The following is a 12707-nucleotide window of genomic DNA, read 5'->3' as shown; positions in this document are numbered from 1 at the left end:
AGCAATTAGGAAGGCAAACACTATGATGGCCTTTATTGGAAGAGTTATCAAGTACAAGTAAAAAGGTCCTTCTGCAATTAACTAGTGCCTTGGTGAGCATACACCTGGAATATTAAGTACAAATCTGATCTCCCTACCCAAGGATGTCACAGAGGGAGTGCAACAAAAGATTCATCAGATTGTTTCCTGCAATCCGGGCACTTGTCTTTGAGAAATACTGAGCAGGCTGAGGCTATCTTCTCCAGAATTTAGATGAAAGGTGATCTTAATGAAATATGTACACAAAATTCTTTTGGGGCTTGACAGGATAGCTGCAAGTATGGGATTTTCTCCTGAGATGCTTATAACCAGGTATAAAGGTCTCAAAATAAGGGGTTGGCTATTCAGTTCTGAGATGGGAAGAAATCTTCCAGAGGACAGTGAATCTTTGGAATAATCTGCCTCAGAGTGCTGTGGAGACTGGGTCATGATGTATATTCAATACAAAATTCAGTAGATTTTTGGATGTTAAGAGATGTAGAGTTATTCCAGGAAGTGGCACTGAACTAAAAGGTTAACCACGATGTTATTGAATTCTGATGTAAGTGTGAGAGGCTGAATGGCCTACTTCTTGTTCTCTCTCAGATTATTATAATTTGCATTATTCTTAGATTTCTTCCATATTTCACATTTTTAGCCCATTTTACCTTTCATGGACAGTATTTCCTACAAGCCAAGTCCTGCCTCCCATGATTCCTCAGAGCCATGGCTGTTGAATTGTCTTGTCCCCTCAGTCTGCGGAGGAGTGCCTACACCTGATGCCTTGATGTTGCTACATTGTAGAAAGCAATATAACATTGAAGCAGCCCTTTGACTGAAACAATCCATCCCAGCAGTGCACTGGTGAATCTTTTCTGCACTCCCTCCAGTGCAGTCAGATTCTTCCAATAATGTGGCAACCAGAACTGCACACAGTACTCTAGTTATGACCAAACTAATGCTTTATGTAATACTAAAGCAGAAAATGCTGGAAAATTTCAGCAGGACCAGCAGAGTGATGAAGGTTCACAGACCCGAAATGTTGAAGTTTTTTTCTTTCCAAATGTCAATGTTTCGGGTCTGTGAACCTTCATCAGAACAGGAAAGAGAGATGTGCAAGTTAGTTTTCAATAGGAGAGAAGGTGGAGGAGGGGGAGCCTAGAACAAGGAAGGATGAGTTGAAATGGCTTAATAGCTGCAGTTAATCCGCACGTTAAGCTTCTTGGTTTGTCTGATGAGTTGTTAATGATTAGGGGGTGGGACCTGTCCAGCAAACTAGACTTGTACGAGTAGGATAAGAAAAACTGAACCAACATTAAATAAAAACAAAATGGAAAATACCATAAAAACTAAGCAGGTTGGGCAGCATCTGTGGAAAGAGAAACAGTTGATGTTTCAGATGAGGGACCCTTCTTCAGACCTGAGAAAGAGAAATAAGGTATAGGTAGCAGTGAAATGTGGGTGGAACAAGGAAGTTTCTCTGATCGAGTGAAGATGTGGCAAATGGAATCAGGTTAAGCTGCTATGGCTGTATAACTTGTTGCTGGTGTGGTTCAGGCATACTGGGACATGCCCAGCTTGCCACACTATACACAGAGGAAAAGAAAAAAAGGATGGCAGGCACAAATGGTTCTTATATAGGTATGAAGAAAGAGTATGTCATCTAAAGTTAGAGAATTCAATATTGAGTCCATGATGTCACATTTTTCAGGATTAAATTCCAATTGCTATTTCTCTGCCCATCTTATCAATTCATCAATATAATTCTGTAGCCAAAGATTACCGTCCTCATTGTCAACAACACCACCACAGTCTACAAGTTTATTAACCATACCTAGTCCATTCACATCCAGATCATTGATACACAAAAAGGGAAAGTGTTTTTCATTGGCCAGTTGCAATTAAACATGTAGTGTGTCTCTGTTGGTCCTCTGAGTAAAGCTATCATTTCATTAGTCCACTTAAAGCAAAGGCAAACCATCTTCCTTTTGAGAATTAATGGCAAAGCACTTTCTGTTGTTAAATAGTCTGATTAAAATGGATTATTGTACCATTAACTTTTAAATAGCACAATCAATTTATTTAATTTAGGGCCCTATTTTCTAATATAGTAAAGTTGCAGCTGCCCTGATTCAAATCAGCTGTTAATTGTAGATTATTACTTCCAGACTATGGCTAAAGTCAGCCTTCCTTTTGAAGATGATTCCCAAATTTGAATAAAATTCATCTAAGAGAAACATTAATAACATGCAGCCAGATCTTTGTTATGTTATTCTAATCCTCCTCCTGACACTATTACAGAGACCACCAGCAATTTTACATTTGGAGACTTGATATCCCATGGATCCTCTCCTCTGCTGGCAGTTAAGCTTCCTGTCCTCTTGGCCACGCAGGGGCTTCTGCTACCAATTTTGGTGTTGATGTTTCATCACCAGGAAACTGGAATAAATGATCCTGTCCTGGTTTTGCTGCTGTTTTACTATGATTATGCTACTTACGGTGATAACATTTCCCCTACTTTTTTGTTTCTCAGGTTTTGTTCACTCCTGCAACACAAGCTGCGCGACAGGCTGCTTGTACAATCGTGGAGGCGCTGACCACCATTCCGAGCCGCAAACAACAGGTCCTCGATCTTCTTACCAGGTATTTTTCTGAACATTAAGAAACAAAGCAACAGCTTCAAAAGTTCTTTCAACAACTGTGGGCATAATAGATCTCAATTACCAAATGGGGGCAATGATAGCTTAGTTTTTATCTGTTAGACTGAGTTATTTCCTCCTTACTATTAAGCTACTCTATTTTGACTTGTGTAAAATGAGTCATCAAAGTTCCCGATTGTCTTCAAAAATGTTTAGAAGTTGGAGTAAGGACTGTCTAGCCATGGGTCAGGCTATGGGAAATGGACGGTGATACAATTTTGCACATGTCAAACCTTAAGAGTTTCAAAAAAAGTGTACAGAGAAAATTTTATTTTATATAAATTACCATTTTAATAGGAGGATAAATAGTGGATTTTTTCAGGCTTTTACATACATTAATTTCCTTGTTAATGTGTAGGTTTGATTCTAGCAAGTGTCTCCGTTAGAATCTGTTTTCTCTTCCTGCTCTGTTACAAATAGCGGGATGAGGAGATGACTTTAACTTGATGCCTATTTCAAGGAAAACACAACAGACTGCAGATTTTCACTGACGTTAGGCCATTTGCCCAACTGCGAGTAACAGGACACAGAAATTTGATCTCTGTAGCAAATGTATATTGCATTCTGCTTCCATTAATTTCAATGAAATTGAATTTTTTTTAAGGGAAATATTGTGTGCACAAGCTAGCTGTACTTATTACGGGATGAATCACCCCATTCAGAACGGATGCACCCTAAATTGTTGAGGGAAGTAAGAGGGATGGAAATTGCAGAGATATTGGACAAAATCTTCAAAGCATTTGTAGATGCCTGAGAACTGGAGGATGGCAAATGGACCTGTTCAAAACCCTTGTTCAAAAAATTATAATTTCCAAATCTACAACAGCAGCAAAACTTGAAAGCAGAGTGAACTACAAGAAGAGTACAAAAAGACTTAGAGAGGATATTGACAGGCTGGTGGAATGGATGGACATATGGCAGATGAAATTTAAGTCCGAGTAATGACAGGTGTCACATTTCAGTAAGAAGGTCAAGGAAACACAATATAAACTAGAGGACTAAATTTTGGGAAAAAAAGACCTGAGAGTATACATGCATAAATTGTTGAAGGTGACAGGGCAGATTGAGAAAGTGGTCAAAACAAAACATACAGAATCTTGGGTTTTTATTCATAAAGCTTAAATGTACAAAAGCAAGGAAGTTATAATGAACCTACAGTATATAAATGCACAGTAGATGTATGTGTCCAGTTCTGCCCTCCACAAGGGAAGATGTAGGAGGCCTTGGAGAGGGCTCAAGAGATTTACTAGAATGATTCCAGGGATTGGGGATTTATGAAGATACCAGAACGGAAAAATTGAGGTTATTCTCCTTGAAACAAAGGAGGTTGAAAGAAGTTCTGACAGGGGTACTTAAAAATGAAAAGTTGTGGCAGGAGAAACTGTTAACATTGACAGAAGGATCGAGCACCAAACAACGTAGAATGAAGGTGATTGACAAAAGAATCAAAAGCGACATGAGGAAAATCTGATACAGTGAGTAGTTAAAATCTGCAGTGCACTTGGATGGGGGAGGTTGATAGTGAAGGAAGGTTCATTTGTGACATTCTTCCACTCTGTAAACTTTATGTGACTATGTGATTTTTCTATGTTTTAATCCATGAAATAGAGGATAAATTGCTACTCAATGTTTGCAGGTGAAATCAATATTAAAATGCTGTTTGAGAATTTCAAGTTTCTGTGCTTTTATTTTACCAGTTACCTGGATGAACTTAGTGTTGCTGGAGAGTGCGCAGCTGAGTATCTCGCACTCTATCAGAAGCTTATTAAACCAGCTCATTGGAAGATATATCTGGCAGCTCGAGGAGTGCTGCCGTATATTGGAAACCTGATAACTAAGGTCTGTGAACAAAGAGCCAATTTTTTCAACCTAAAATCTATCACCAAGAAATCTCGCATGCTTCATTATTTTTCAAAAATATTTTGTCACATGTATTATTGCCACCATCCATGCCCAACATTGAGGCTGTTTAACTGGTCAGATATCTGGCATCTTTTTAAGCTTCTGAGAAAGGAAACAACGCTTCCATATTTGCATTTTCTCTACCTTCTCCTTCTGCCAAGTTGCTTGAATCGGATGGTTTTTTTGTGTGATTTGTAGGTACTTTCTGCTAAACTAATTACTCACCAATTCCCCTAAGGAGGCTGTTTTGTTGTTTGGGTTTAGATGAAAGATTCTAGACAGGTTGAGCAAGAAATGTGCATTGCCAGTGTTTCCATGTGATCCAGATCAGCAATAACAGGTGATGTGACATGTCAAATATTTGTACATGTTTGAGAGGCCAGAGTTTAGGATGGTTGGCCTTCAGGGACAAGATTAATTGAAGCTATCTTGTATTATTCTAGGATTGTGTTTTTTCAATTGAATACCTTTTCAGTAATGCTTGGCAAAGGACAATATTACCCACCAATTTGTTATCATTTCAGAGTCTTAAAATGGAGGCACTTGATACCTGGGAAGGATTAAGTCGTGTTGCCAGATTCTCCCTTTGTGGTCTTATTTCAAGTATTATGTGGAAATGTTCAATACAATTGAATTATGTGTCTGAAATGCATTATAAATATGTGAGAAGCTGAATTTCAATGCAAGTCAAGTGTGCTGCTTGACTTGACTAAGCAAGATTTTGCCAACCGTTTTATTGGTTTGGTAATAAATTTCCATTAACTTTCAAGAAAGCCAAATCTTATAAGAAATAGGAAAAGAAACAATGCTGGTTAGGCAGCACCGGTGGAGAGAGCAGCAGATTGATGACCTTTAATCAGATGTTGACATTAGAATTATTCCTTTTATTGTGTTGTTTTTGTTGCTGCTCAAGTAACATAAATCTCTAATTTACTTGCTTTATAGTCAGAATTCTGTCCACCATTCGAGACTATTTATTGTCTTTGCCTTTAATTTTGGTCAGTGCTCTGCTATTTGATTGTTTTTCACAAAGAGTGCTTTCCTTAATTATATATTTCTTCTGTAATTCTTCACAAAAGAAGTAATAGTGACTTGGATAAACATAAACTCACGGAAACTGAGGGAGATTCTGATTCTGGAGTATGAGAAGATACCTATAAGGAATAAGAGCAATCAGTGTTTTCCCCATAGCTTAGAAGCTGCCCAGTATATTGTTCAACACATTCTCAGATTCTGTCCCTTGTCCACTTTCAGCCAGGATGGTTATGTAGCTACAATTGCCAACTATACATTGATCTATGGATTAGAAAATTCAGCTCCAGGTCATTACCCTTTAACTCCTACTGGAATTTACATGCATCACTTGTAAAGCGAGGACAGAAGTGGGCTCAGCTGTGATGTCACCCACAGTCATGTAATCTTGCTGTCAAACCTTCCTCATAAAAAATGGCCATTTGAATGAAGTTCTAAATAGGTTCTTTTCCTCAGTAAAAAAAAAAGGAATCAGTGCTTTCAAAACGGCAAAGTATTAGCTGAATCAACTTGTTATGTTGTATCTGAGTTCTAATGTTGTAATGCCATTGTCACTTTACTTGTGTCTTAGGAAATTGCTCATTTACTAGCGCTAGAGGAGGCAACACTCAGCACTGACCTGCAACAGGGATATGCATTAAAAAGCCTTACAGGTGAGATGTACGCTGAGTGCTCCGATACGAGGACGTAAACCATTGCACCAAAATGTAGATAGTAATGTGATTTATATATTTTTGCTGCCCTTTTTCAGCACTACTTTCATCCTTTGTGGAGGTGGAATCAATAAAACGTCATTTCAAGAGTCGCTTGGTAGGCACAGTGCTCAATGGTTACTTGTGTTTGCGAAAACTTGTGGTTCAACGAACAAAACTTATTGATGAAACACAAGATATGTTGCTGGAGATGTTGGAAGACATGACAACAGGTGATAACACGGGCAAATTCAAACTTTCTTAAAATTTAGCACTATAAAGGAGAAGAAAAAATATGTACATTTACTGTTTAGGAAAAAAATCTAACCAATAGGTTTAATTCAACCTCTGCAAGCTCATTTGAGTGCCTGCCTGGTTGATGTAGATGATAAATACATGGTGTGTGTCATCTATGACTCAAAAGTTAGCACACTTGCCTCTGACTCAGATGCTTGTGAGTTCTTGTCAAGGACTTGAGCTTATAGGATGACACTCCTAGTGCTGCGCTATCAGGTGCCATCTTTTGAATCAAATATGGAAAAAAAGTTCCCATCTGCCCTGTTGGGTACTACCCAAAGAAGAGTAAAGAAATTCTCCCAGTATCTTATCCCGTGACCAACGTCACTACAAATTAGTTAAGTGGCATTGTCAAATTATTGTCTTTGGAATCTAGTGTACACATTTTCCTGCCATGTTTATTACATCACAATAGTGAGCACATCTGAAAATTTCCTGCATAAATACACAATGGGACATGCTACTTCTAGGGTCTATAATCTAGTAGGGAGCCATTTGACCAATCAGTTTCTTTTACAGCCCTCTTTTGTAATTCAGTCTTTAAAAGCTTTTGTAATTTTGAAGATCTGTATCCATTTTTGTCCTAAGAGCTACAGTTTTTTCATGTCAGCTTAGACTCAAAGCTTCTCATCTCTGGTATCATTTAATTGAAACTCTTCATCTTTCCTGAAATAGTTCAATAAAACTGGGAATAATATTCAGTTAATGATTTTTAAAAGGTTTATGAAAAAAATGCTGTTGTATTTTATGTTTCTCTCTATTATCAATTTGTTCTCAGATAAAAAAGCTGTATCTTTAGTTTTACAAACTTTCCATGTCATAATGATTTTTCCACGTTAAATATTATTTGCTGTCTTTTAGACCAATCTGCCACTCTTGGTACACTTGAAATTCCATCCACAATTTGCAATATTTCAAACACTATAAAGACTGCATTGTTTATGTTTTCAGTCCAAAAACCATTTGTAAGCCTTTTGTTTCAGTCCTTTATGGTTTTCCACATCACCACATTAATTTTATTTTCTCTTTCTGAAACTCTTATTATTTACTAATCTATAATTTCCTTCCAACAGGAGCATTATTCTACAGATTCCTTAAAGCCAGCCAAAGTAATTTAGAATTTACACTATCCCCAATGCTATTACTATGTTCTAGCACTGCAATACAATCTTTGATTAACAACAATTCCTTTTTTAATTTTTGAATTATGAATTTATATATATGCATCTTAAAACTTATTCATCTATTTGGCAAGTTCAACTTGTTTTAATCCTTCCTCCTCCTCCTCACTTGTTCTTTATAACTTTCCTGCTATTTTTCATGGACATCTTGTCCTGTTTGCTTGACCTTCTCCATTTTCACTTCTTTTAATCCTCTTGCCCAATGTTAAATGAAGTTAAACTTTCCCACAGTAATTTTCAATTTTCCAATGAGGGTGTTACTACGTAGGACTAGAGTGAAATTACATTGAAGAATCAAGTCATTCACCTCACTCAGTCCATGCTGCATGTGAGTCGATGTCAGGTATCTTCCGCTGAGGCCTGTCTATTCTGTACAGTTCAAATTTGTCCAAGTACATAAAAATCGGAAGTAAGCCGAAGCTATGTGGCCCAACAGACCTACTCTACTCTTCAGTATTATCATGCCTGAACTTGTAGATCAAGTCCATCACTTGCTCTTCTAAGCTCCAGAGAACATGGAATCCATCTACGCCATCTCTCCTCTTGAGACAATCCTGTCAGAGCCAGAAATTAGTCAAGCCTATCCTTAGGTAAACAAATAAAGCAGCACAGTTTAATCTTACCAAAACTCTTTACAATTGCAGCTTCCATACTTGTTAGTACAATCCACTTGCAACAAAGGCCCACATATCGTTTGTCTTCAAATTGCTTACACACATACATAACTTCTTGTGATTTCAGTACAAGACCACTTAAATTCCACAGTACACTAATGTTTACTATTCTCCTTTTCTTTAAAAAAAACTAATCTTCCAACCAAAATTAATAATTTCTTGTTTCTCTGTTATACTCCCTGTGATACTTTATTGCCCAGTCATTTGTAGCCCCTATATCCTCCTCACAATTTATTTTTCCTCCTTACTTTCTTTCAAATGCTGATCTAAATATATATAAATCATGGATATTGAATGTATATCCCTGAAGCCCGAGCTCTAATCCTTGCAGGATTCCCACTGGTTACATCCTATAATTCCAAAAATGACTTCAATGTGTTCTGTTTTGTGACCAATAACCAATCTTCCATCTTCATTAAGATATTACTCCCAGTTTGATCATGGAGTGAGAGTGAGAACTTCTAAGGGGGAAATTTGATTGAGAGTGCAGCCAGGGAAAGAGATGCTAAGTTGACTTGGTAATTTTAAAAGTAGAACAAAGTAAACCACATCAGTGCAGATTCAGCGATAAAGCTGCAAGGTTAGAAATTCCAAGAATAAGGTATTAACACAATAATTAGCTAATGATTCCCTTTTCTCTCTCCCTCTATTCCTGAACATCATAGTTATATTTTCCACCATCCAATCCAAAGAGACAGTTTTGGAATCTAGATAATCCTAGAAAATTAATGCAGTCACTTCCTCTAAAACTCTGAAGTGTATACCATCAGGTCAAAAGGATTTGTCAGCCTTTCGTTTGGGTAATCTTTTCAGAACTTTATTAGAAATTATTATTTTAAGCTGCTCGCTCTCTTAGGTCTCTTGGTTCCCTGCAGTTTCTGGTATGAACTTTGTACATTTGACTGATAGATACCAATTGCTTGTTTTAACTATTAGCTATATTTCCTTATTATCTTTAGTTTCTCGTACCTCGGCCTCTAAGGGGCTCACATTTACTGACGCTTTTCCACTTATGCTTATTTGTAAAATCTGTTAGCCTGTTATTGTATTTCATGTTAGTTTGCTGTCATTATTCCCCTCTGTTGAGTTACTCAATTTCTTTCTGATCATTTGCTGATTTATGAAGCCCTTCCATAAGTCTTTTCCAGAAAGTCATAAGCCCTTCCAAAAGTCTTGCGTCTTTTTTCAGCAACATTTCAAACCTTTTAATCTGATTCTTAAAAAAATTTGTTAGCCATGTTTACCTCGCTTTCCTAGTACGGTTTTTATTCCTCGTGAGAATTAAAATGTTTTAATAATAAATTATTTCTTAAATGTGTTCATTACCTACCTGTAATCAAATCCTGGACTCCAATTTGTCAGTATATCTGACAATTTGCCTTTCATACTTCTGTAGCTAACTTCTGTTTAAATTTCACATCCTTGTTTCAGTCCTGAACCATTTCAATATCAAACTTAATTTGAAATACCTTCATTGAGTACTCTTCTAGAGAGTATTATTTACTATTATTGTTTGCTAATTAATTAATCCTGTCACATTCCACAGTACTACATCTAAAATAACTTACTCCCTTACTGTTTGCTTGGTCTATCATTCCAGAAAGCTGTCTAAAATGCAGTCCATGAATCATCCTCTAATTGAATTGCCCGAACAATGTGAATATTGAGATTTCCTCATGATTTTAGCATCGCTTTTTATACTCTGTCCAGTATAATGAGTACTATTAATGGGCTGTAACTACTCACACACAGGATTTTGTGCCTTTCATTATTCCTTGGCTCAACCCATGCCAACTCTAATGACTTTCTGGGCTAAGGTCCTTTTCTTTTCCTGTCTTTAACTCATTCTTTTATTTAATAGGGCCAGCCAACAATACTGCTTGCTGAGTCTCATGAATTCGAGCTTTTCCCTTCCATAGCATGTTTCTAGCTATGTCTTAAGTGCCTTTATCCAGCCATTTTTGATAACTATATGGCACTCAACATTAAGATCCTTCAGTCTTAAGATACTTTACCACTGAGATGTTCTGTCCCTTATGATGACAGATAGGTGCTAACCTGTTTCCTGGGGCTTTTATTCCCGCAATGAAAACACCTGCTTGTCTGCCTTAATGATCTTGATGGTGGCCTAGAGGCTGATCGGAAATTGCCTCTGTTTCTAGGTATTGCAGCCTGGTGACTCTCTCTTCCTGCACAGTCGACATCTGGTGATTTTTTTTCAAAGGTTTGATTGGCTATCAAACCAATGCAAAGTATTCACTTCCAGAAAACTCATTCTATTGCTTCAGAAAACAGGTCACCCACATAATCAATAGAGTACACAAGGAACAGAACAGAGATCAAAAGTGTGTTTCCACCAAACACCGGAATTACCTTTATCTGTGCTATCTTTTTATATATTCTGCTGATACCTAAATGAAGTCTGACAAGTAGTTGTTACAAATTTTTTCTGGCCTTTGTCTCTTGTTAAATGGTTGCTGTTTCTCCGATGTTAATGTAGACTAGAATATTGTAAAGTTGTTTATATAGCTGGCATTTCAGGTTAGATATGCATAGGTTCAAGCTTTTAATAAAATTTTAGGCCCAGTTACTTCTAGGAGTGAAGATGTTATCTACCTATAGTGCTTATCAGACTTTAATGCGCACATTTCTGTAGGCACAGAATCGGAAACAAAGGCATTCATGGCTGTCTGCATTGAAACTGCTAAGCGATACAGTCTTGATGATTACCGAACACCAGTCTTCATCTTTGAGCGGCTGTGCAGCATTATCTACCCAGTAAGTACAAAGGAATAGTGAAAATAAGTGGACTTGGTTCTGCACACTACTAGGTTGCCGTACGAATGAGCTATATTATAACAAAACAGACCTTATTCGGTACCAGCCAAAGATTGACCATACCTAAAAGGGATCACATCAACAATCTTTATACTTCTTCTCAGGATGAACATGGTGTTGTAAAGGCAACATTTATCTGTTTACTTTTGTAAGGGAATTGTGCACTCCGGTGCTGTATATGAGAAGCTTATTCACACCATTTAGCCTAATTTTACTTCTATTAAAGGCTTTATTCTTTCAATTAATTCATTATCTTTATGTTCCAACTTTTTTTTTGTAATTTGCATTCAGACATCTTTGTGAAATGTGCAATGTTAACTGAGGAGTCTCTGCCACTTTGAGCTGTAAGAATTATATACGTTTCTACGGTGTGCTAAGGTTACACATGCTTAACCAAGTAGCATATCATAGGAGGAGCTAAGAACAATATTAGTGTAACATGCTGTATAGTAAAGTGTCCAGTTCCTTTGTTAACAAAAATAAGGAGAAAAAGAGATGCTGAGTCAAAGGAGATGATAAAAGGAGGGACCTCGTTTAACAAGGTTGGTTCTGAGGAAATGTCTTAAAAAGAGGTGAAGGAACTGAAAGTTATTTAAAGAAAGAATTCCCAAGCATAGATTTCAAGTGATCATGAACTTTGTTTGGGGGGGGGGGGGTGTTAGGATACAAAGTTGATAGTGATGAAAGACTGAAAATAAGGAAGATTAATCCTATGGAGGCCTCAGATATGTATGGAGACAAAGATAAAATGGAGATTCAAGAAAGAAATCTTGGTGTTGGAGCGGATGTAGGATCAGAAGTTGAACTTGCAGTCAAATCGGGCATTCAGATTGTTAGCAATCTGATTAATCTTTTGATAATTGTTAGGGGGAGGTTGGATGTGGAACATAGTGATTATGATTGGAAGAGTTCAGGATGGCTCAGTGGAGGGAACTTCAGCTTTATGCGAAAGGGAGGAAGAGCTCAATGGTGATGAAGAAATGTTTTGGTAAGTTTCCTTAAAGGTGGACACAACATTTTTTCTTGTGAGATAATTCTGAGGTTGGTGTTGTTCAATATTGTTAAATCAAAAATAAGGATGAACGTCTTTCTCAATAGGTCTGCTTTCTTGGCAGGAGGAAAATGAAGTGACAGAATTCTTTGTGACCTTGGAAAAGGATCCACAGCAAGAAGATTTCCTTCAAGGCAGAATGCCAGGAAATCCCTACAGCAGCAATGAGCCTGGTATTGGACCTCTCATGAGAGACATTAAGAACAAGATTTGTCAAGACTGTGACCTTGTAGCACTGCTAGAAGATGACAGTGGGATGGAGGTATGAATCAATATAGAAACAGAAAAACTGGTGTCCTGGCTTCAACAAAGTCCTCATTATT

The 12707-nt window shown here is 37.3% G+C and overlaps 1 protein-coding gene across 11 annotated transcripts in view; it reads left to right on the top strand.

Moving 5' to 3' along the window:
* ubr4 (ubiquitin protein ligase E3 component n-recognin 4) overlaps window positions 1-12707 on the top strand; it is a 166950-nt gene that overhangs the window by 129168 nt on the left and 25075 nt on the right. For all 11 annotated transcript variants that reach the window (XM_052039092.1, XM_052039094.1, XM_052039091.1 and 8 more), the window contains 6 exons: window positions 2552-2661; window positions 4415-4556; window positions 6223-6304; window positions 6403-6576; window positions 11152-11273; window positions 12449-12646. In XM_052039092.1, coding sequence (XP_051895052.1) covers window positions 2552-2661; window positions 4415-4556; window positions 6223-6304; window positions 6403-6576; window positions 11152-11273; window positions 12449-12646 — 828 coding nt within the window. The remainder of the gene's footprint in view (window positions 1-2551; window positions 2662-4414; window positions 4557-6222; window positions 6305-6402; window positions 6577-11151; window positions 11274-12448; window positions 12647-12707) is intronic.

The sequence above is a fragment of the Pristis pectinata genome, chromosome 26, assembly GCF_009764475.1.
Source record: "Pristis pectinata isolate sPriPec2 chromosome 26, sPriPec2.1.pri, whole genome shotgun sequence".
NCBI lineage: Eukaryota > Metazoa > Chordata > Chondrichthyes > Rhinopristiformes > Pristidae > Pristis > Pristis pectinata.
Note: the sequence above shows the minus strand (reverse complement) of the source record. Positions and strands in the feature narration are given on the sequence as shown.